Source organism: Papilio polytes, unplaced genomic scaffold (assembly GCF_000836215.1).
Source record: "Papilio polytes unplaced genomic scaffold, Ppol_1.0 DF821289.1, whole genome shotgun sequence".
Taxonomy (NCBI): domain Eukaryota; kingdom Metazoa; phylum Arthropoda; class Insecta; order Lepidoptera; family Papilionidae; genus Papilio; species Papilio polytes.
Window position 1 is genome coordinate 6,020,282 of NW_013527915.1, and position 25,183 is coordinate 6,045,464.

Here is a 25,183-nt window from a genome sequence, read left to right on the forward strand (position 1 = left end):
GAAGCGTTAATCGCTGCGTTGTTGAAAATAGACAAGGTCAAATTCACATATTTATGTCAGTACATATTGGAAATGATTTTTTTAAGCAGACAGCAGACGAACTTCAGCTGTATACTACGAAGGTAAGCTAAGTGTATACCGTTACTATGCAGTTAAGTAACCAGAGTCAATAGACTCATTTATTACCTCCGACGGATAGGCAACGCAGAAATTCTAAATAGAGTTTACAACTTTGGTTCATAATGTGAAAAGCTTAACTTTGTCAAAATTATATTATGACTATTATAATTTTCTTTTTACAAACTTATTCTGACTACAACTACAATGTGGATATTATTTAATACTTTTTAACATACTCAAATCTATCTATCAGGACGAGGTCAGTCACTCGCTCATTTCAAATCGCAATCCTATATTTCTTTATAGACAACGTAAACACATTGTAGACGTAGAGGTACCCCTTGCTGTTTGTTTGGTGGAAAGCTGAGTCAATATTATGGTTAAGATATTCATGGATGGTAAGATCTGCTTTCTCTTTTGCTAAACGAGCCAGTGTTCTATTAAATCAGGTAAACCTTTGTGAGCAGGTAGTTTTGAAGATTTTGCTAGAACGGTGGATAAAACTAATTTGTTCCATTTATTTAAATTTACAAAATTCATTCATATAAATTATGCAATTGTATTCGGCGATGTTTATTAATTAATGATTAATAAAAAATAATTACGTTTTATAGTCATCACGTCGAAGCTCGAACCTAAAACCTAAAATAAATTGCCCTCAGTGCGCGTCACTAGGCAGCACGGAACGCGGCCGCGGCTCTGCCTGCCCCGGCTTCCATTCTCATTCCGCGCCCGCGCCCGCGCCACTCTGCTACACTCGTCGGTCGTCGCTCGACACGTACACGACGCTCGCTCGCTCGCCAGACAAAAATGTGTTACGGGTCATTAGTGCACTAAGTTTCTAGTGACAGTGTTCGTGTGTTAAACACCTAGAAACTTTTGTTTTTTTTTCGCTCCCTCCAAGGACATATTCTAAAGGATGATGGCTCCCGAGACAGTGGTGACCGTAGACCCCAACAAGCCTTCCCCGCAGCAAGCGCCGCCGCCGCAGCAGCAAGGCGGACCGCTAGACTGGATCAAAATTAACATAGATTACTTTAAAGCACCACCGGGATTGTTAAAGATCGTCCAATTGGTGAGTCTTATTTGATTTATTAAAAAAATAGACGCATTATTATACCACATTCCAAATTTTCCATCAATAAAGTACGTATTTTACTAGATAAAAACGATAAATGGTTTTAAGTTATTAAGTTGCAGAAGTACCGGTATTTGTGAATAAAACTGCGTCACGACTCAACGTAGACTTATTATTAAAACATGACATAAGACGGCTCAAGACTAAAAATTAACTGCAAATACCTAGTGTGATTTCATTGTGCAAATTAGTCTGTGTTATATCTTCATAAGAAGTTATGAAGGAGCGTTATGTCGTTAAATTATGCTGTGAACACACTAGGCGGCTGAATGTGTACGTGTATGCGAGTTATTGAGGTCGTTTGTGCTGTCGTTTATTGCTGAGAAAGCTTTTTGATGCCATAGAGGTCAGTAGATAGTATGAGCAAGCAATGGGATCTTTGCAGCTCGTAGGAATAATACAGCCTACGCAAATATACGGATTAGTACTCCGTTTTGTATTTGTAACTTGCCAGGCGAGTCGGTGGCACTAAACGTGTTGATATTTTACGGCAAAAACACCATAATATTTCATTTTCAACTGTGCTATTTATTATTAAAAAATCAAAAATTTGACTAAAACTTGTTTGGTTGACGCAGAAACCAATTAATAGATTCATTTTAAATTGATCCTACTATATTTTTCCTTAAAACAATGGATGATTAGTAAGTAATAAAATTGAAAAGACAACGGAATGCAGACTGGCGTATCAGTATTAAGTATTTTAACTATTAAGGGTTCATTAACATACTTATACATAATAGGCATTTGAGTCGTAGGAGTTTATATTCGAGGACGAGCGAAGTGTTTTAGTCGCCCACTGGGCTGATATCATCTCAGTCTGTGTCAAGTCCCAACGAAGTCACACACGTTATTGTGTGTTACCGATCGACTGTGAAGATCATCATTTAGTAATATCACTAGCAGCCAGTAAATTATAAACAAAACGAAATATTCAATCAATACTTAATCAATATTTTTTATTCGATAAACTTGATTTACATTTTTCGACCACTCGACTACGAATGTTAAGTTCTACTTCGTTAAGTTCACATATTGTCAGTTTGTATTATGCATAGTTGGATAAACGGCCTGATTTCGAAATCGATCGGTAACATATTCATCCTTGTGATCACCTCACATAAGATTTACATTTGTTTAATGAAAGCGATTGATGTTTATCAACAATGAGAGTATTTGTTGTAGATACGGACTTATAGGATACTAGATTGCATTCATGGAAGTCCTTAAGATTGATGTCTGTGAAAATCTATGTATAAAGTGTAACACACAACATATCTCACCATTAATTTTATTATTATAGAAAAAAAGTTACAAAGTGAGACCGAAACCTTAATTGCTCTTTCTGATATATGATGGTTTCGTTCACGTAAATTCAGTATAAACAATTAACTATAATATTTATAACATTTGCAGTGTAAAATATATTGACCGATTTAGAAATGCAGGAAGATTTTTGTCACATATAATATAAACATTACGTGTTACTAAAGCAAACTGAATCATCCAAATATCAAATATAATCACATGACCTTGAATGGGCACGCCACGAGATTACTTGGAATAGATTATTCCGATAATATTGTAGGAAATACTTTGAAACAAAAAAAACGGGTCCTGTGATTTATACAAAAGTTATTAATATTAGGTAGGATATTAAAGAAATCTAATTAAAACAATTATTTAAATGTAGTTAACAACGCGATTTTTTTTGCTCGAAACGTCAGATGTACTAGTATATTTGTCAGCCAGGTGTTTCCTATTCTTGGGATTCGTGGTTCAGAGGCATTTAGGGCCGGGACATGTGTAAAGATATACAATACACAGGAAACCGGTGTGTATAAAATACACCGTGTTTATACGGTACAGTTCGTCGTATAAAGTACTGCAAAGAAAAAAAAACTAGACCTTGCTTGCTTCTTTATAAACTTCTACCAGTGAGAACCGAACTGTTATTTTAAAAGGTGGACACATATCACATATATTTCTCATTAATTGTATATTAAGATATTAAATAGTATAAGTACAGTCTAATATCGAAAATAACGAATTTAATTATGTAATTTTTTGTTGCAAGTGTAATTTAAATATTTTCATATTTAATATTATAATAACAAATAATGTTTTACCTTGGAGAAGTATTAATGTTAAATAATCTTACTAATAATTTAAATGCGAAAGTTTAGATGGATGGATGGATGTTTGTTAGAGTTTGTAGCGGTCTGGATGAAATTTGACATAGATCTATAGTATAGTCTGAGAGAATACATAGGCTACTCACTTTAGTTTTTTGTAATTCCACGCCGGCGAAAGCTAGTAGTAAATAAAATACAATCTATACTTAATTATTTTAATTCTTAATGAAATTATTGAATATAACATTACTGACTGAATTTAACTACATGTTACATAACTAAAATCTATGTAATTTACTAAAAAAATACCATGTTTATTTTAATCACTTAAAGTTAATTAATGTTTCTACTTAAACGATCTATGTTAAAATATGTATTAAGAATTTTGCATTAAATATTACAATTACATAACGATTAATTAATTACGTAATTACTGGATCTATTCAGTTCCGATTGTACCTCTTAATTACAATCTTTTATGAAATACCACTTTTTGACAAGTGCTATTATGTCGCTTTTGTTTACTTTTAATAATTTAATTTATAATGCGATTCACATAGATTGAAAACCTTCTGTAGAACTTATTTTACCACTCTCACCGATCTTCAGTTCTTTCATTGTTACGTCTTCCCGCTGATTTTATAAATACATCACACTTTCGACATATGTGAGTACTTCATACATTGACAGAACAAGTATCAAATTTCCAACCTTTTCCGCCTTGGAGTACAATGTCCTTAGCGACCTTAACAATCCTATGAGTGGCTAAAGACCAGTTTCGTTGAGTATTTCAAAGGTATTTGTCAAGGAGTGGCTTGGAAATAATAGAAATGCACACACAAATGCTTGTCAATTTATGCAATTAAATTGTTTATCTAGATGACAATTTGGATTTGAACGCCATCACAACGAAACAAGTACAAAAATGGTATATTTTAAATTCAGTTCAATTATTGCCAATGATATGATATGAAGGAAGCCAGGTTACATACGTCTTGGAATCTGAAATAGTTATTTAACTAAAACTTGTTGGTTGGTTTTTACTTATAACATGCGTTCTTTTAATATTTTCATGTAAACATACTCTCAATGTTATGACAACTGTAATGAATTTAGAAAAATTATATGGTTTTCATTATTTCGTTTTCGCTTGGCATATGTTTATATTCGTATAAGAATAAGCGTGACGACATAACCTCAAAGGGCACCTTTAACCGATGAGTAATCCACGGTAAGGTTAAAGAAATCTGATTACATCAGTCGTATAAAAAGTCGGGCTAAGTGCGAGTTAATTTCGGCCGCAAAATTAATATTGATCGTTGTTAAAAGGTCGCAACATTTTAATAACAAAATGTTTAGAGGATTTTATTACTTTGGATAAAACTAGTCGTTAGAAATCTCTCATAGCATATATAGTTATGTTAAATTATACTTAACTAGAGTTGTTATGCATGAAATATAATAAAATAAAAATATGTTGTGATGCTGTTTTGATTTACTTATTTATTCTGTAAGGCACGTCAATGGATGTAAAAGAAAATCATCCCCTATCTATGCGAGTTAAGTGTGCAATATCAAACTAAATACTTATTGATGAAATTATACCGGTAGTGATTTCGTAGAAGGCGCTGTTAAATAATTCAAAAAGACACGTCTGTACCCACCTACTTAACACTTAATATGGCAATGATTGAATTCTCATAAAAATGAGTCATAACTACGCTTTGTCATTCATTTTAGCGACATAGGTGCAAGTGTTTTTATTACGAAATAATTCGCCATCTAAATTACGTGATGGAATACTTCTAATTATGACGAATAAAGTGGTTTGCTATAAATATCTGCGAATAAATAAAATAGTATGTCCGATAATGCCGCACGCCTTGCCTTGTTGCTCGTAGCTCGTAGGTATGCATAACTTAACCAAGGACGTTTGTCTTACGTCACGTTTTCGTAGGATCATGACAATCTTGTGTATTGTGTAACATATATGGTAAAGTTCCAGTTTCGAACATGATGTTTTTTAATACGTTTGTACAAAGTTGTTATCTAAATTAACTATTATGATAAAGTACGTTTTGTCGTCAAAATCTTTTGCAATATAGATCTACGAGTGGGAAAAAAATTTAAACTTTGATTCATCACTGCAATACAATATAAATCCTGTGATTTGTCACAGGTTATCTGGGAAATAGCTCATCTAACGTTACAGTACGTTAACTTTATGTTTAAAACGTTAACGTTATTGACGTTAGACGAGCTAATTCCCTTCCAAGTTGAACAGTTACCCATTAATTTATTACCGTATCTAATAGACTCTACATTGAGGATGTAATCGATAAGTACAAAAACACTTGTCTAACGCGGCGCCCTTGATACAACAATGGGATCTGAGAACGACATTGTTTGAGTAAATAACTCTATAGAAAAGACTATTCAATGTTGTACTGAAAGATGTGATTTGTCTACCATTTATTATAACGGAAGCTGTAATCTACATTTTTAAAATGTTTCTCTAAGATAAGTCAAGACAGTTGAAATACTATTTTAACAAGAGTATTTTCAATAATTAATCACGTGAATTGTCAAAATAATTGAAATATAAATGAGAGATAAGGTGAGCTTAACAAAACCAGTTGAACGGCGAATCAGTAAAAGCTCTTGTTTACTTACAACTGGAAATAATTTATTAATTTAACTAACGGCTTGTTCTAAAACAAACTATCAAATCGATTGGAATGTTACAATATGACCTCGCTTTATGTAGGCCTTTTCAATTTTCCTGAGAACGCAATATGTTAGGTAGCGCTAGTTTAATCGTGATTGCTTACCGTTCGCTTGTAGTTACAGTAAGTGACGTTCTTACAGCTAAGCGACCGACTAACGATGCGATCCATTCATGTTAAATCCCAGTCACCGTGTACATAACTTTTGTTTTTAAATTAAAGTAAAAGATTACTTGCTATATTGTTTGTGACATAAACAGATGTTGGATCATTATTGTAGCAGTATCTGATTCCTGTATTGATTTTCTATTGTCTCAAGATTCATAATTAAATTTCTTTTCTTAGATTTAATAATTTAATGTTGTCGGATTCTTTTACCGGAACTTCCATGCAAACACTCTATGCTAGTCTTTTTATAGTATAGATTAAGAAAGGCAACATGGTAAGAAAGTAGTATGTATAAAATAGTTATAAAATATTTATTCTCGAAGGTAGGCAGGTGCAGCATTACAAAGGGTTTAAGATACCGTTGTTCTCATAATTGTTTTCAGCGATTGTCCTTATCTAAAAGTGCAACACGAGCGAAGTATGTATATGTGCGTTCCTGCTCGTTTACTGCAACGTCAATTGTTTCAGTTTCAATCTAACGAAGGTTTAAGATAAGAGGATTTAACTATCAGTTTGTTAGTCGGTCACATAAATTACTATTTACTTTCAAAATGGGAATATCTTAATATTTGTTTCAAAATTAAACTGTGTAAAGATGTCATACGTGTAATAGCTAAAGCATAATTTTCATTGAAATAAAATATTTATCTCAATGAAAATTATGGTGGTTTTCAAGGCGTGTTATTACATTTGTCAAGCTTAATTGTTCGCAATTTGAATTTTCTTTGCTATTGCGGTAATCAATTTACTTTCTTTTTTAACTTTCTCGTTTATCGTGTACATTATTTTAATTAATGGATATTTTTATATTAGCCAATTAATTCTTGCGAAATATATGTGGAAGTACATAAATAACGTCTTTGATGGCAAAAATGTCACCATACAAATCCACTAAAGGTCAATGAACTTAATATGCAAGTGCTGGATATGTGCCTGTGTGGTTTACATTTTGAACTTTCGTTTTATATTGAACCCTGTTGAACAACTTATCAATTTTAAGGCAAAACTTTCTCCTCATTTTAATTAAGAGAAGTAATATCAATTGTTTGCAGACAATCTACGAGTAAATTAAAGGATTTTTAAGTACTCAACAAGAGATCGCTAAATAACAAAAATTTACAGATGTAACGTTTGTCCTGAAGGACGATTGTCCTGAAGATGCTTTCTACTTAATTTAAAAGCAAATATATTAATCTGCTAACGAAACGTACTCTTTATGAATATCGGAACTCGATAATGACTAATTAAAATTTAGCAAACGTAAAGTTTTATTTGAGTGCGAGGTCGGGTGAAAGCTGGCGTTGAAATGAAAGTAGTCGTCTGTCCGGGTAAGGCGGTGTAAGCCCCGGCCAGCCGGCCAGCGTAGCCACCACGGCCTGTCGTCTCCCCATCATTTCACTTGCTCGATATCCAAACAACATTCTGTTTACATGTTTGTAAAGTCATTAAATGTCTAAACGGTATATCGAAGATACTTTTACAGTAGTTGTACAATTTTACAGTTGTAATGTGTGTTATATTTTAATCACTTTAAAAAAAGTTCTGCGTGAATTGACGTCACATTAAATTAGCTGTTACTATAACTGCGGATTATTAAAGAAAAAATGCTAATGTTGCTACATGTTATGAAACTTGGCTTGATGAGATTAAAAGATAAAAGAAACTGGGTTTGATGTAACATCTTAGTTAATCACGATTTTCTTTTATTTAATTTACCCGAACGGAAATTTTCATTAGCATTCTTATCCGACGTGTCTTTCTTATAAACAGTTATAAGAAAACAGAGAAATCGTTATTTAGAGTTTCATTATCTACTGGCGGTAGTCGTTTACTGGACATAACCGTTCTTCAAGATCATCGCTCAGCATTGCCAAGGTTAAGCCTCAATTTCTCAAGCTTATCTGACAGTTGTTTGACCAAAATGTTGTTGCATTTTTAAACAAAATTAGTACCAATAAATAGCAATTGGTAAAGTATGGTATATCGTGTTTTGTACGCAATATGCAATATTTCAGTTTCGGCGTTTGTGTTGCGGAGTTATTCATACTTCGCGGAGTTATTACGAAAACAAAGCGGTGTGTCGAAACCTTAACGTCGCGTATTGTGTTGCGTTTTGCGACACAGTTGGGCAGTTGAGCACACGCGAATAGCCGCACAGCTCTGTGCTAGTGGATATTTTAACGAATACACAAAGACGTGTTTTACCTAATGGCAGTCAAGGCGTGTTGCGTCACTGAAGTGTATTCAATTCGGCCCTTCTACATTCCATCACTGCCTAAAGATAATCTAGATTTGCAATCGGAACTGGAAGCAATGTTATTACGCTTTGAGTATATTAAAACAACAAAGTATTCATTTTTAAAAATGATTTTGCTAATCTATTCGCAGCCTCTTCAGCGACTAGATATCTGAAAGAGGTATCTTAGAAGATATTGCGGTAGTCGGCTGTTTAATTTTCATTCTAAACATTGCAAATGGTTGAAATGTTTAGTTTTTTGTGAGCTTCTATAAGCATTGAAAGTATAAGCGAGACCCGCATGTGGGAGAGTGCACACCTAGTCTATCTTAAAGTCCAATTTAATCCATAAAATTTTAACGAAACTTACACTATCTAATACCAGCAATGTTAATTTGTAACTTATCAAAATTTTTGACATCACGGCGGTAATGTTGTGGTATTCCCCCGATAGTAATTACAAACGTTGCAAACTGATATACCTTCCTAGGTTAATTAATAATATTTTTAAAATTCTTATTAAATAACCTACAGTATGAAATTACTTTAAAAGAAATTTAATAAAATATGTAAATAACGTACTATTTCAAATTGTTGCATTTTTTATTTATTATCACCGTGTACGGAACTATGGCATGTCCAAGGTTATATTAGCGAAGAAGTATTAAAAGCGACGCTATATGCTTGTAGGCTAAATAAATATTTAATGTGCGCTATAACAATTGTTTATGTAAATTCCTGTTACTAAAATAAAGTTTGTAGGAAGACACGTTGATGTTTTAAAAAATATCCATTTGAGAATGAAGTTTGGAAAAATTGGGCAATCTAATTTGCTCCAATCTACTTATTTTTGATGTTATTGTTCCCACAAGTCAGTAACAACAATATAAATTCTTCTGTACGTAGAGTCAAATTACGTCTACGTTCTACGAAAAGTTCGAATGTTCGCAATTTATTCCGGGTCGTAAGAATAATGTCGGCAAGAATTAACGCAGATCATGTCACGTCTTTTTATTCCGCGTTTATTAGCGTTTATATTTGCCCGCTGTCTCAAACAGTCGGTTATTTCGGGAGGTCGCTCCTCTTGTTCTACGTTTTGCTAGTTTCGTGACGCTCCGCTGGGAAAACGGGTCAGGGGAATAACAAATGAAATTACAGTCATGTATTCATATCAACTTTAAGCAGATTATTTGTTCACTGTAAATGTTATTGACAGATAAAGAATTCCAGTGATATTGAAATGCACTTTATCAACGAACAAGCTCTTCCCGTGCGGCTTCGTCCGCATGGAATTATAAAAACTTTTTTATTTATTACAATTGCAAATGGCAGAAGTCAAATGCACAAATGACAACCATGGCAAACTTGCTTCGTTGGTGTTGGCAGCTTTTAGTGTATAGTCCCTTTCCTTTATGAAGGTTTTTTCAAATGTATTTAATCCCCTAAGTTTAATAGCGTGAAAATATATAGCCTAAAGCGTATTAAAGTGCAAAGCTTTTTATTAAAGGAGGAATTATTCAAAAATATGCTGTGATTGCTAACCAAGAAGTGTTGTGTGTTTACGCTTTATTATATTAGTATAGATATAGAATAGATTATAATGTAAATTGTTGGAAAAAAATGTTTTTGCGAACATTATCAGTTACCTCAATTGTTACATAACTTGTAAGGGGATTATTCTAGCCATCATACAAATGAACCATACAGTACAAGTTAATATAGATCCTGGAAGACATTAGCTGTAATAGTTATATAATTTCTCTTTCCCGTCTTCAACGTTGATTGTGGTAATTAAACGATGCTCTGTATCCCAGAGGGAACACGTCATCTGAAAGATTCGTGTGCGACCTCCGACACCGACCCTTGACTTGCAACACCACTCAAATGGGCCTCATTGAGCTACTTATCCTATTAGTAAGTCGAGTTAATTCTATGTCGTAATTACACTTAACTGTACGATGTAACGTTTCATGTGCCTTATGTAGTCGCTTTTTGTACCACGACTGACAGGAAGGTAAGATATATAAATTATATGTTCATTCATTTCGTTTATTACACAACCATTTTAAAGAGCGCAGCTTAAAATAAATGGTATTGCTTTATTGTTTTATTTTTTAAAAATAATGATAGATTGATAAAAAAGTACATTTTATGACGATCTCAACAGAAAATTAAATAAATCATCATACATTTTTTTTTGTCTAAAGAATTAGTATTATACCTTGGAAATAACCTGTAGGTTAAATGTTACATATACCTGTGTAAACGATTATTTATCCGCAAAATTTCTTAATATTACAGCAACGGTACGTAAATCGGGAACAAAAAAGAAAGTGGTACTTCGTGACGCCGAATTGCGAGGAAAACATAACGTTTAAAAAATTACATTAACGTGTTATGTAAATGGCTTGAATTTAGAGCATTTGAAAAATAAACTGTTGTAAACTGTGTTGTTAATAAAAACGATTATTATAGACTAAATATTAACAATGAACATTAACATCAACACTTTTGGCAGATTTAAGGTTTTTGAACTTAACGCAAACATAGTCAGGGTCAATGCTAGTATTTAATAGCGTCGTTTTCAACTACAAAAGGAATGCGTCTATACAAGTATAGCCACATTTAATTGTACCATAAATGGTGCTTAATTTGTATTGTTTTCTACCAGTTAGTATTGTGGAACATTTTCTATTCTTTATCGTAGTAACCATGCAAGTAGAGTGAATCACTTTTCTACGTATTACGAAAAGTCGGTAAATGAACTTATGTGTGCGGACGTAACTGTCATGGGCTAGTGAACGTAGTTTATGCGTTCACTTCTATAGTTGGTAGATATCTATACTTCTATACTAATATAATAAAGCGTAAACACACATTACTTTGTAGCGTAGGATGTCAGCAATCACAGCATATTTTTGAATAACTCCTTTTTTAATGAAAAGCCGTAGGGCTTTTCATTAAAAAAGGAGTTGTCGTAAGTGTAGACTTACGACAAGCTTTAGGCTATAAATTTTCACGCTATTAAACTTTGGGGGTCAATATGGTAAATTATAAAAAACATTCATGCGGGAAAGCGACCATAAACTACAAGCTGCCAACATTAAGGAAGCACTATTATTATGGTGACGATAATTTTGACATTTGCAATTGAGAATTTGACAAATGTTAACAATAAAGGTTTTTTATAAAGCCGCACGGGAACAACTAGTAACGTATAAATATGGTTTAATTAAACAATAAGGCTAAGTTGAACGAAAAGATAGTCATTCTAAATGTGTTAGACATCGGTCTCAGTTAAATACAACAATGAACTTTGGGTATTTCTTTTAAATACATTATATCGCTACTTTTAGCACAAGATTGACCTTGCTCGGGGTTGTTATTACAGCTTGAATCGATATTTGTACATTAATTATGTAAGAATACGACGAAGTTTCAATGTCATTCATTTTTTAATAATATGGTAAAGGTTAAAAACATACATGAATAAATGTATAATTGCATTTTCATAGAAAGTAATAAGAAGTATAAGAATTCGCTTATCGTTATCGCTGGTTACAGGCTTGTTATTTTTCTTTAATTTGTTATGGATAAACAGTAAATAAAACTACAAACAGATTTAAAGGCATATGTTTTATTAAAACAAACGAACATTTGGACATGTTTATCTGAATGAAAATATCTGCAAGTACAAATGCATGTGTGTCATGGCTTCGTGTCAATGACAAACAGTTTTCAAAAGAAAAAGATTCTTTGTAATCGACGTCTGGTTGCTTGAACTTGAGATAAAATAAGATAATGCATTTCGATAACATTGTTATTGTTATATACATGTATACAGAAGATATGCACTGGTGTTTCTCTCTTGAAGAATAATAATTGTATGAATTTAAACTTTTCATTCTATTGTCACAACCAGCGGGTACTGGGCCACCATTTTCCTTGCATGTCTCGTGTCTATCACCATTCCTCTGCTTATTAAAACTTAAAAATTTACTTCTTTTCTTGCCGATGTTAATATTTTGCATTACGGTAAGTTTATATTGCGGATACATATCGTAGGTTACACTCGGTGTCAAAGATTGGAGGCGGGGTGAATGGAAAACGATCGATTGCGAAGTAAAAAAATGTATTTGTTTTTACTTATTTATAAATTTCTTAACACTCGGTTCATCCGGCGGTAGGACCTGCCTTTTTCATTCATTAGAGCGGATGACTTGTTACAAGCAAATGAAATCGCTCGCACCTCGCACAATTATAATTTAAAATTTATGAAACGGATAAGACTTTTTTCATATTATCCGCTCCGAAAACGGGATATCCTTGTAATATGTCCGTAAATATTCCATTGTTTTCTAAATATTTTATGAACCATTTTCGTGTGAAAAGCATGTAACCTAACGTTGTTTTAAAGCGAAGTAATGTAACTAAAAAAGTTCACCAAAATTATCCTACAGTAAGGTAATTTTACAGACAAGTTATGTAGTTATTTACTCATGGCTTCATCTATAATATTATAAAGAGGAAAACTTTGTTTTTTTGATTGTAATGAATAGGCTTAAAAACTACTGGGCCGATTTAAAAAAAATCTTTCACCGTTAGACAGATAATTTATTTGTGAGTAATATGGGTTATGTTTTTGTAGTTTTTTATACCTTTTTTATTATTTTTAAATTTCACGCGGAAGGAGTTGGGCAAAAGCTAGTGTTAGATAAATAGGATTTAAAAAGTAATTCTTATTAAGTTGGCAAGTAGTTTAGGTGCAGCTATTATTGCTTGAAGGCGGGTCAATGAACAGGTATTCGATAGATCGATGGCATGTGTGACTCGCAGCTTATCTACCAACTTGTCTACTGACCCCATTTTTTATCGCCCGTGAAAGTATAACGAGACTTTTACCTCATGTCCTGACGCATTCGGGATTCATATAGCATATTCATATAGCTAGCAAATCATTTTCTAAATATATACTTACATTTTAAATGTTGTTTTATATGTTTATTTTTGAGAATAAAAAAATAATCTTGTTAATATTTTGGAGTGAAAGTTTTTTTTTAAAATATAAATGGTTTTTCGGAAACAAAGTCTTGGATAATATTAAGTTGTCAAATGCTCATTCATTTATCTATGATAGATGACAATTTTAGAGCTTTTTTTTAGAATGTTGGAATTTTATGTACAAGGAATTGAAAGAAATACATTTGAAAGTTGTAACGGACAATTAAATGAACATTTAATGCACGTTAATTCTACCAGCGAGATATAAATGTTATTTTGATATATAAATATCCATTCCAGTGAAAACGGCTACCGTCATGATATAGAGGATATCAGATGTTATAACAGTTTATTTATACAAGTAATTGAAATGTTTTGTTACATATTTATATTGTCTACAAACACTGCTCCATTCAACTTATAAAATCGATGAATTTTTAAAAGGTTTTTCGTTTGCTTTCCGAGAAAATGGCGGCAGTCGACAAGCAAATGGATTAGCCTCCATTGTTAAAACAATTACTTTATTCAAGGCCACGACGGCATTTGTAAGTCGTAGTTAAAACGTGTGGTGTCTCCTTTGTATGTTATTATGGGTATAGATTGTCGTGACACTTGCCCTGACTTCTTGTCTCTGTTTCATAGAGAATGTAAAGGATGACAATATGTGTATATCTGCCGTCGACACCCACTGTTACATCTACGAGTATATGTCTAAATAGATCATTTATATAAACTGTAGTTATGAATTTGAAATAAAATAAAACAGGAAATTCAATTGAGTTGTCTAACAAAAGCCTCAGAGAGCTAAAGTACGCACGCATGCCTTTTATAAAAAAGGTCTCGAATTAAATCTATTCCCGCTGGCATGCCGGGTATGTAAAAATAAATATTATAATGAGAATGAGTGAACGTAAATAACGTAATGTCGTGTACAATTTTCTAAACCTTGCTGAGGAAACACGTAAGTAATACTAAATCCAATAATCACACACATGAAAAACATAAGCAAATCATCGAAAATATGATAACTAAAACAAAATTAATTTATTTCGTTATACCGTAAATATGTGTCTGAAAAATATCGTTAACTAAAAGTGATAAACATCGAAAGTCGGTCAGTATAATTTAAGCATCAAATTATCAAACTTTCTTCAACTTTCACGGTCAAATGGCACTAACGTGTAATGATTTCGTGTAATGTCTACCGCGTGTAAATATTTTGACCACAAATAGTTATTGGAACTAATTCCTAAGTACTAGTACCTAAGTACTATATAAATGTGTTATGGGTCGCATGTCGCATGTCGTGTGTTATCGAATCGGAAATCCGGCTACGTGTGGTTATTTAGAGCGCGACTGGGTCGTGTATAAACGTGGATGGTCTGGGCCCATTGACAAAGGTCTCTGTATAGCGGCGTCCCATACGTATGCAGCGCGGGCGCAGGGCGACGCGCGGAGAGCGGCCGTGCTGTCACGCACTTTCACCGATTGTACGCACTGCGCTTCTCTCATGACATATATTTCCGACCCCGATGCTCGTGTGTTTTGTTTCTGTTTACCGTTGAGATGATAAATAATCTCAATTTACTATGTTTAATATGATAAAAATGCAAATTATATGTGAAAATCAATTAAATGATTCATATCCCGTAAAGTATGGTATTTGATGTGCAAAAAGCTAAAAAAGAGTGCTAGATGGTCAGACAAAATGACAATACGTAATCTTAGACCTCTGGAAAGAGCTTTACTATTTGAAGTACCTTTCATCCTTATTGTGTTTACGGTTTAGTTGGAAGTCCCAACTTCAAGTCATCTATAAGAAGCGGAAAAGTAGCTTTTACATTCTGCGATAGTGAAGAGTGTCCGGTTATCGTTTGGTATTTGTATAGCAGCTAGCACCTGGCAGTTGCGAGTTGCGACAGCTAGTCGTAGTCGTAGGTCGTTCCGGCGCAGCGCTGCGCAGGCGCAGGCGACAGCAAACCGGTCGCCGGGGAGCGGGGCACGGGTTGCTGGGGGGAGACTAGCTTCCACGCCGACGTATGCCTAGGTCCACCATATCGATTCATGTAAATAGGACTGTACTGTAGAAAATAATAATACATATACATGAATTCATAAAAATATTCTACCAGAAGTAGGTACGAAAGGGGTTTGTGGACAGCATCATAATCTTAAGAATGGGATATGTAAATGAGTACAAAACAATGTGTTATACATCGGTAGTATATTGGACGCCACTTGTTACCTTTTACCGTAATAGCACTGTCGGGATTTGAGTACAGAAACAGAATCTATATTTAATCATATTTCCATATCAATTATCATTGTCTTTTTAGGAAATACATAAAAAGCTTTAACTTTACATTTGTTGATAGTTTTTAAATCTGTAGTAAATGTCCAGAAATACTAGAGGTTCATGGTAAACACACAAGTAATATCCGACACCGTTGCCCTAGTGGTACGAGGATATACCGCTAGGCTAACTATCGCTCTTAAATCTATTGATGGAAATCATTATTTCTCGACAGTGTCATTTACGATTCGAGAAGCTTATTAACAATTAATATACTACTTTTCATTAATTACTAATTTCATGTTCCTATCACGTCCATCTTAAAGTCAGTTTGTCAAATTTTTCGTATAGGTATACTACAAAAGAAAACTGTTGTTAAATTAATTACTAGAACATTTCGATCGAAACACGACTTCCTAGCATCAGGTGTAACCACAACAGTCACTCTTGAGGCTAAAATAATAATGGGCGTAGTTCTTATGATATTTCTCTTGTGTTTCAGATCATCGGCATCCTGTGCATGGCGCTGGGCTCGCCGTGGGCATCCGCATGGTTCGTCTTCGTCGCCGTCACCTCCTTCATCACCACTCTCATGTGGAGTTTCGTCTACTTACTCAGCATCAGAGAAGCTTTAAAATTACCCATCAATTGGGTCTTATCTGTAAGTATTTATAAAGTAATTGCTTCTTCAGATCATGATTTTATACGTTTAGGTAACATTAAATAAATTATGTCTCAAATATGAATGAAGGCATGTTACTTCTTGTGATAATAAACAGCAAAAAGCCTCTCTGTCTTCTTTCTAATTCATTCAAAGAACTTAAATAAAAACAAACTACGTAATCCTATAATTGTTTCTTCTATGATATAGGTAGATCTCAATCATGTTTAAATAATAATTCGTCCAGTACCGGATATTTAGTGTGTCTGTCTGTGACATAGTCTGTGACACCTGAACGGACCGGAAGACTAAACTTGGAAACGGATGCACAAGTCTTATTATTAATTGTTACTTATTAATCAATGACCAGGCAAAAGTACATAATTCCGTTTTTTTTAATATCGTTATAAAGTCTATTGACGAAAGTGGGGCTCTGTCCTTATATTAAAATAAACACATCGTGTTGTGTTTATTAAATAAATGCCCAGGGGAGTCTGAACAATATTATAATTGTGTAGTTCCTAACGGAATAGGCACGGCCGTGCCACAGCGTAACATAAAAGTGTTTTATTTAGGCCAGTGATCTAATCATTACAATTTTTTCTATTTCTAGACAATAAATTATAAATTAATTGATTAAATGTAAAAATGGTATTGGTTTTCACTAAATTGTTTTATTTTTTTTAATTTCCAGGAATTGATCAGCACGAGTTTGGAGACGTTCTTTTATCTGATCGCATTTATAGTGATGTTTACGACGGTCACTGGACACTATGCGAGCAACGTTGCAGCCGCTGTAAGTATAAATATAGTATAAGTTACTGAGAATAATTTAACTAATGAAGGCTTCCAATTTACTTCAAATAACCACCAATTAATCAAATATCATAAGCGCTAAGATTTATGAGTCTTCGATCTTTAATTTTAAATTAAAACGTAGTAACATCTGGTCGATGACGTCAAGCTTTGAATCTCATTTTACTCGTACAAACTTTTCAAGTATTATTTGATGATTCACTCGTTATTAAATATTTTTTCATTATTTGAATTCTGAATAAGACAAACAATATATCTATATCTATACTCTATACTTTTATTATAAAGCGGAAACACACACTTCTTTCAGCATATTTTCCAGTAAGTCTTTTTTAATAAAAAGCCCTACACTTACGCCACGCTTTAGGCTATATATTTTTACGCCGTTAAACTTAGGGGTAAATATTTTGGATAAAAAAAACCTAACGTGGGAAAGAGACCATACGTTGTTGCCAACATCAAGGAAGCAAGGTTGCCATGGTTTGACATCATGTCAGTCATTTTGACATTTGCGATTGATAATTTGACAAATGTGAACAATAAGATGATTTTTTTATAATTTCATGCGGATGAAGTCGCATGGGAACAGCTAGTCTAAAGATAAAAGTTTCTTAAATAAATAATTCATCTGATACCCTCCCGCGCTTTCTTTGAGTTAACAAATACGTGTTACTTTCACTTGGTGCTGAGAGCTTGATAGCGGTCTGTATTAATATGTGTGTATGTATAGTTTGCCAAGTTTATCGTACAGAATGTTTTGAAAGTTTAAATAAATTCTGGATAATTTCTTCGATCCGATCAGTCTTCCAATCATCGGAAATCTTTTGTACATTATTTGTTATACAAAGAATTAATAATGAATCCTTCGTAACTTTTACATGAATCTTTTAGTCTTATTTTGTCGCGCTTTTATTTTATTTAGAGCTGATAAGAAGACTTTTATTAAGGACTTGTTAATTTTACAACAATTTTAAAAACCATTAGATATTACAGTTTACTTTTTGCGCCACGTTGATAAAATCTAGTATCGAACTGTTTACATAGTTATTTTTTAATTAATATAAAAATTCTTTAATTCTTTATAGTTGTGGCGTGTTTTATCCACAATGGCAATAATAATGTTTCACAGAGGACGTGGGAACTATTATTTTAAATAATTTAACTAAATCCAAAGTCACAATGGGATGTATTACTCAGTGTGCGCGTGAGAAAAGCCTATACTGTGTGGGTTATCACAATTGTGTAAAATCTTAAGAGGATAAAACTATAATGTTTTTACTAATGACTCAGTGGTAGTACTGGCGAGCCGGATATTCATATTGTTCTGCTTATTTCTCCGAAGGGCAAATTGTAGAGTTTAAAGAGAAACTTTTACAATTTATATTTCCTTAGTTCTAGTCTCATTTGATTATTGGTTTTCCTTTGAAGCGAGATTTGAAATATGAAAATATGTTCTCCAGTATTACACCCTGAACCTCATTGTTATTGATTTATTAGTTTTACTTTCAAAAATCTATGTTAGACATATAAACATTAAATTCTTTATACATTTTTTGTACTTAACTTACTTTTCCTTTTGGACTTCTAAGGAAGAAATCGTAGTATAAATAACGCGTATTAATTATATGTTATTTTCCAGGTATTCGGTATGTTCAACACGCTGGCGTATGCAGCAAGTTCATTTTTGCTGTTCAAGGAGCACAAAGCCAGCGTTGCGGCGGCTTCGTGAAATCTATTCTCCTGCGCAGGCGCATTATTTTGAACAATGTTTTGTTGTCTTTTCTTTCAATTCACTTCACTGAAACCTGTTAGGGTTTCTATTTGTACAGAAGTCATAGTAAAAATTTTGAAGGTTTAGATTCAAGATATATTCCATAGATACATTTTTCTCTTTGTACTGCATTTTTTAACATTAACTTAAATACTAGAAACACTTTTAAATTTATATAAAGGCACTATTTTAAATTATTATTTGGACTATAAGAGCTATGTATCAATAAATAAGGCCATAGATTTTGTACCTACTTTTGTTAAGGAAGTATAGAGTTTAATACGGTTTATCATTTTCTATTTATTATTTTTAATGTGTTCATTACGAATGTGTTGACATTATGACTTTGTTATAGCCTTTATTTAAAATTTGATTAATTTAATATGTGTATTTTTAAAAATATATGTTAAAAAATTGACTAAATATATAAAATTAATATGCACATATTTTCTATTCATAATGTATGACACGTTATTCGTGGTTGTTTTTGTAATACTTACATTTTAGCTTAGCTAGTCTTAATAAGGGTTCACAAAATAATATATTTTTTATTATATCTACTTTATAACGAAAATCAAAACCAATGTAATCGATCATGTACTGCGTTTGTGAGGGTTTTAAAACAATAATAGCAAATTCCACTTTCCCGAAGTATTTTAAAAATATAATTATCTCTGTTTTTTTATATGAGTGGGATAGAAATGTTTTTATATGTGCTTCGATAACAGAAATATACAGTTAGAAAGCCTATTTTATTGCTGTTTATTTATATATTTTAAGATTAGATCGGTTGAGGTACATACTCGTATCGTGTGTAGTATGCAGAATACCTAAACAGTACTGTGTAAGAAACTCGAACAAAATTATTTTAATTCACTCGATTACGTTTCAAAGATTTAAACATCGTTTTATTATGTACGTGTTAATATTTGATACCTAAGTTTGTAAGGACATTAAACGCCCAATAGTTAATTTAACTAATTTGTAAAAAGTAAATAAAGTTTATTTTAACATTCTAATGATATTTTTATTTGCGCCTGCCGTTACACGAAACACAAAAGTGTTTACGTCACTTTGCTATTAATTAAATTATTATTCGGTATGCTACATACTTCAAGCCTATTGTAATATGGAAAAAATGAGAAACGCCCTTTTTTGACCAACTTAACAAAAAGAAGGAGGTACTATCCTTTACTGCTTATAATTTGTGTTCAGAATGCAAACAAGTACCAGGTGCATTGTAAATCTATATTTCAGAACAGAAATAGGAATAAACACCGAATAACGAAGCGATGGTAAGGAAAATGTACTGGGATTTTAGTATTTGCTCCTAAAATAATAAATCTAACTAAATGTAGTCTTCGACTGCGCAAAATGTTTTAATAAAAGTGCCAAGGACTCTACAATTAGGAGAGTCTAACTCCTTAATTTTTACAGCTTATAAATGGGATTGAGCAAATGCTATGTCATGTTTTAAAAATACATCATACAATTAATTGGTTGGAAATATAGGATTGTATTTACATTACGTCATCTGTTAAATAACAGTTTAAAAAATTAAGACCATCACTATGGTTCACATTTTTAATGATATAACATACATGTCTAAATGTCTAGCAGCAAAATATAAACTCCAAATTCTATTAAAATTTTACGTCTGACAAATTGTAAGTGGGATTTACGACGGCAACGGCGCATTTGAAATTTGTTTCAGAATTCGGCTGTAAGGCTTCAGTAACCACGTTCAGACTCCAAAAATTCCTTCATAAGGTATGAACGAAGCTGCACCTTAGTTATAGCTTATAGTGTTATTTAAGAATGAGAAAGAAACTCCTAAATGATATTAAACATGAGCCAGGATTCGAATCCATGAGACAAAATCGACACCTTGAACTTAGTTGCGTTTTCTTTGGTCACCAAGAGATGTCGTTACAGTCGCGCTCAGAATGACATCATTCAGTTGCAAGTTCCGAGAATAACTTTTACAGGTAGACATGGAAACTCAACTAGACATGGGAACTTGATGACCTGCAGATCAGCTCATGGTTAACAAGGTTGAAGCAGATCAGTGACCCGTTTTGTAGATCAGCTCAATATGTACATGCATGGTGGTATTATCTGTGCGATTTGCGAGTCAGCAGCCAGTTCGTGACACGTTAGCTCCTACAGTTATAGTTTCTAATTGAGCATTGGCTCTAGTTGAGCCGCAGCTCAATGGTACAAGGCTATGTGAGCTGATCTTTTAAAACGGTTCCGAGTTGATTTACACATGTCTATTTATGAGCCTTGAATGAATGGACTGCCTTGACACATTTTATTAATTTTGCAGTTGTTTACAGAATTAAAAGTTTAATTCTTGGAATTTAATGAATAAGAGTAAAAATGTGGTTTTATTTATGTTGTCCAGTATGTTATTGTTCGTATGTTTAGAGTAGCTACCTACGCGCATGCGCGACCACATCTGACTCACCGTGGCAGTCAGTGCCAAAGTGTTGCAGTTGGTTTTACAACGTTCGCGTCGAAGCGTTGCTTTCCGTTCATTTTATAAACACGACGTTTGTTTTTGTGGACAAGTAAAATCGTAAGTATTAATAAAAATATGCATTTACTTGATTTTTGTCCAATTTTGCCCTTTTATCGTATTACATAGAGTCGATTGGGCAATTGATGAGGTAAATGGCCCTTTATTAACATTTCTTTACACGACCGGTGAGTTTGTACGGTTAATCTTTCAGTATTTTATATTACTCATGTCTACATAAACCAAACAATTAACATTAGTTAAATAGACATAAATGTGCCTGTAATATTGTTATGTTAATATTCGTAGTTTTTGACCGGACGGCTTAGTGGTTATGTTTTTTGAAATTTCGGCTAACGATCTAACATTTGGAGTTCGATTTAAGTGAGTTCTTGTTATAGTACCTACACACAAAAAAAATTACAAACTTCATAAGAAATGTTTGGCAACGGTGCAATCATGATAAAGGATTACTAATTGTTTACTAAATTTTCACTTTTAATTAGACGTAAATAAATCTTACTTCTTACTATCTTACTATGATTATAAATGCGAAAGTTTAGATGGATGGATGGATGGATAGATGTTTGTTAGAGTTTGTAGCCTAAACCGCTGAACGGATCTCGATGAAATTTGGCATAGATGTAGAGTACAGTCTGAAAGAATACATAGGCTACTTAGTTTTTTTTTTAATTCCACGCGGACGAAGTCGCGGGCAAAAGCTAAGCATTTATATATGGTACCTTACTTAAACGGACTCTACTTCCTATGTAATGCATTTCAGTATTAATAACTCGTAAATCATAAGAGGTAAATGCACCATTTATTACACTGAGGATCATGGAACAATTAATGAATCCATGATCCTCAGTGTAATAAATGAGTGATGGTTCGATATAGTTCATGGTATTATGTATGTGTGTTTGCGTATGAGGGCGTCTGAGCGTCGACCTCGCCAGCCAGACGATCGCGACCGCCTGGCGACAAAACATGTCGACCTACGAGATTCATACCTTTTTTGGAGAAAAGATCTCCTCGTTCTACTGTACTTAATTTTACCCTTGAATTACTTTAACTTTTACATGAATAATAAAATGCAATTAAACGTTTTGAAACAGGAAAACGATGTAATAGCGATTCGTAAATGCTAAATTTGAATTTCGCGAAATCTCGCAAAAATCGCGAACGGCAATAAACAATTATTCTGTTTAATAATGTAATTAAACGTATGTTTTTTCGGATTCCAGCATTGAAGCAGAATGTCTCACACGGTGACGATCACCCGGACAACGACGACGAGCACCGGACATGCCATCTTCGTTAACAACGGCTACCTGGGAACGTTACCCGGACTGCTCAAACTGGCACAACTAGTATGTTTGAAAGATTCTACTACTACTAGTGATTAGATGATTATTAGCAAGACGTAGAGATAAAAAAATAGCGCTTTTTATTTTTGACAACAAGCAGCGCCATCTAGCAGATTTAATTAGAATTGGTTTAAATAATGTTCTTATAAACTAGTACACAAAATCCTTCAAACTTTTTCGGAGTGCAGACAGTTCACAAACTTAAAGTCTTCAAAATTATTTGAATTGTATGTCATTGATATCTGAGAGGAAGGAAACGAGTCACGTAAGCGTTAAATTTAAACACGCATATTTTCTCATTACTAAGTTACAAACGTAAGTATTGTTTTAATAAATTTGGTAGATGTAAAAAAAAACATGTACAAACGTAAGTATTGTTTTAATAAATTTGGTAGATGTAAAAAAAAACATGTTTTTTAGTGGTAGTGGTTTTTTCGGGATAAATATCCAGGTAACTACACTTACATAGCCAAATTAATATTTTCTTATATTGTTACATTTGTGGTGTAATGCTGAGACTCGTTGTTATGACATTTGTTCGGGTTCAAATCACTCAACGATAAACCTTTATCAATTTAACAAAAAAGAAAACGAATAGGGCTAGAGTATACTTCATTTTTATACAACCTTAAACTGTTTTATTCTCATTTGCTCACATAGTTATGTTTTATATTCGAGGCTAAAGCGAGGTTAGCACCGCTTTCCTGTTTCATGAAAACACGAGGCGATGTAAATATCTGAGCGTACGTAAATCGGTCAGGGTAAACGTTTTATGTTCTGGACACTTCAGAACACCAGCTTCGATATTCCTGTATAATTAAATTGATAGACATAACCCATAAATACTTAATGGTTGGGGCAATGTTTTTCAGTTAATTGTTACCAAAAGCTTTTGGTTACGTTAACCACTAATTAAGTTATAACTAAGAAGGACATTGCAGTCAATATACGAGTAGTTTCTTGATTACTCAAGTTTTTGATTAAGTTAACAGTAAACATTTCTTAAATAAGTTGTTAGTAAAATGGCCAGAACGTAGTTAAAATTTTAACGAAGCGTAAATTAATTTGAAGTGAGACGTTCGTCTTGGGCACTCGGTCGATCCGGCGATCGTGAGTTCGTCCGCTCGGGCGTGGCGTCATCTCTGACTCAATATTTATTTTGAGTCAGCGATAACAGAGCTTAATTTAAACGCAACACTAACAAAATATTATCTAAAAGTATTTATTAAAATAATAAGACATGAGTACTTAACCTCTATTCGGTTTTAGTTATCAATAATACGGAAGGTGACAATTTATCAATAAGTTCTTAATATTAACTTATTCTTAATATTCTTAATTTCGTTTAACAATCACAGTTTTTGTTAGCCAAGTTCATATAATTAAACTAACATATAAAACATTAGTACACTCCACCACGATCTCTGCAGGCATTTTCCTTAAAATTGCATGACATTTGTAGTAATGATGATTTAAATTCAAGGCAATTCAATGGAACCTTTTTACCTACAAATATTAACAGAAATGAGTTGACAACCATAAAAAAAAATAATAACACAACAAAATTATTAACTAACGATATTGCCTGTATGCGTATGTATCGAAAAATTTATCATTTTTATACTTATTTCAAATTTTAGCCTACCCAGTAATCCATGGAAGAGATTTAAATTATTTTGTATTTTTATCGCACAATGCAATAATTGCCTGAAATTCGAGGTTACGGCGTATTTTCTATTTCAGAAAGTCGTATCGCGATACTATGATTTCACAGTCTTGGGCTATTTTAGAAGTATACAAATTTAATAGGCGTGTGTTCGATATGTTTACAAGATTGTGTGAAGTGTACATTTTTTGTGTTAAATATTACTTGCTTACAGTCCTCCGAAGGCCTTTCGTTGGGATAAATTCCCTAAATGTGATTTACAACGACAAAATGACATTTCGGAATCGAGTTTTGATAAAAATTCCATATGAAACAATCCATCTATCTTATCTTACTAATATTATATATGCGTTTAGCTGGATGGATGTATAGACTTTTGTTACTGCGTATCTCCAGAGCAGCCCAATAGATTTTTCTGAAATTTAGCATATACGTAAGACATAGTCTGAAAGACACAGACTACTAATTAATTCGGCGCCGATAGAGTTGTGGATGACAGCCAGTAGGTTATAAACTTGTGATTATCTTGTTTACAGTTGCTGGGAGCGGCGTGTGTCGGCG

The 25,183-nt window shown here is 33.1% G+C and overlaps 2 protein-coding genes across 2 annotated transcripts in view; both read left to right on the forward strand.

Annotated features, from left to right (window-relative positions):
- Nucleotides 1-833: 833 nt before the first annotated feature.
- LOC106109450 (CKLF-like MARVEL transmembrane domain-containing protein 4) lies at nt 834-20,084 on the forward strand. The gene is made up of 4 exons (XM_013290957.1): nt 834-1,195; nt 16,320-16,478; nt 17,173-17,274; nt 18,934-20,084. Exons 1-4 carry the CDS (start codon nt 1,040-1,042, stop codon nt 19,021-19,023), a joined length of 507 nt encoding a protein of 168 aa, XP_013146411.1. The 5' UTR covers nt 834-1,039; the 3' UTR covers nt 19,024-20,084.
- Nucleotides 20,085-21,429: 1,345 nt separating this feature from the next.
- LOC106109163 overlaps nt 21,430-25,183 on the forward strand; it is a 5,268-nt gene continuing 1,514 nt past the window's right edge. The window contains exons 1-3 of the mRNA XM_013290568.1: nt 21,430-21,646; nt 22,834-22,959; nt 25,159-25,176. Of these exons, the coding sequence (XP_013146022.1) occupies nt 22,846-22,959; nt 25,159-25,176 (132 nt within the window). The 5' untranslated portion in view covers nt 21,430-21,646; nt 22,834-22,845. The remainder of the gene's footprint in view (nt 21,647-22,833; nt 22,960-25,158; nt 25,177-25,183) is intronic.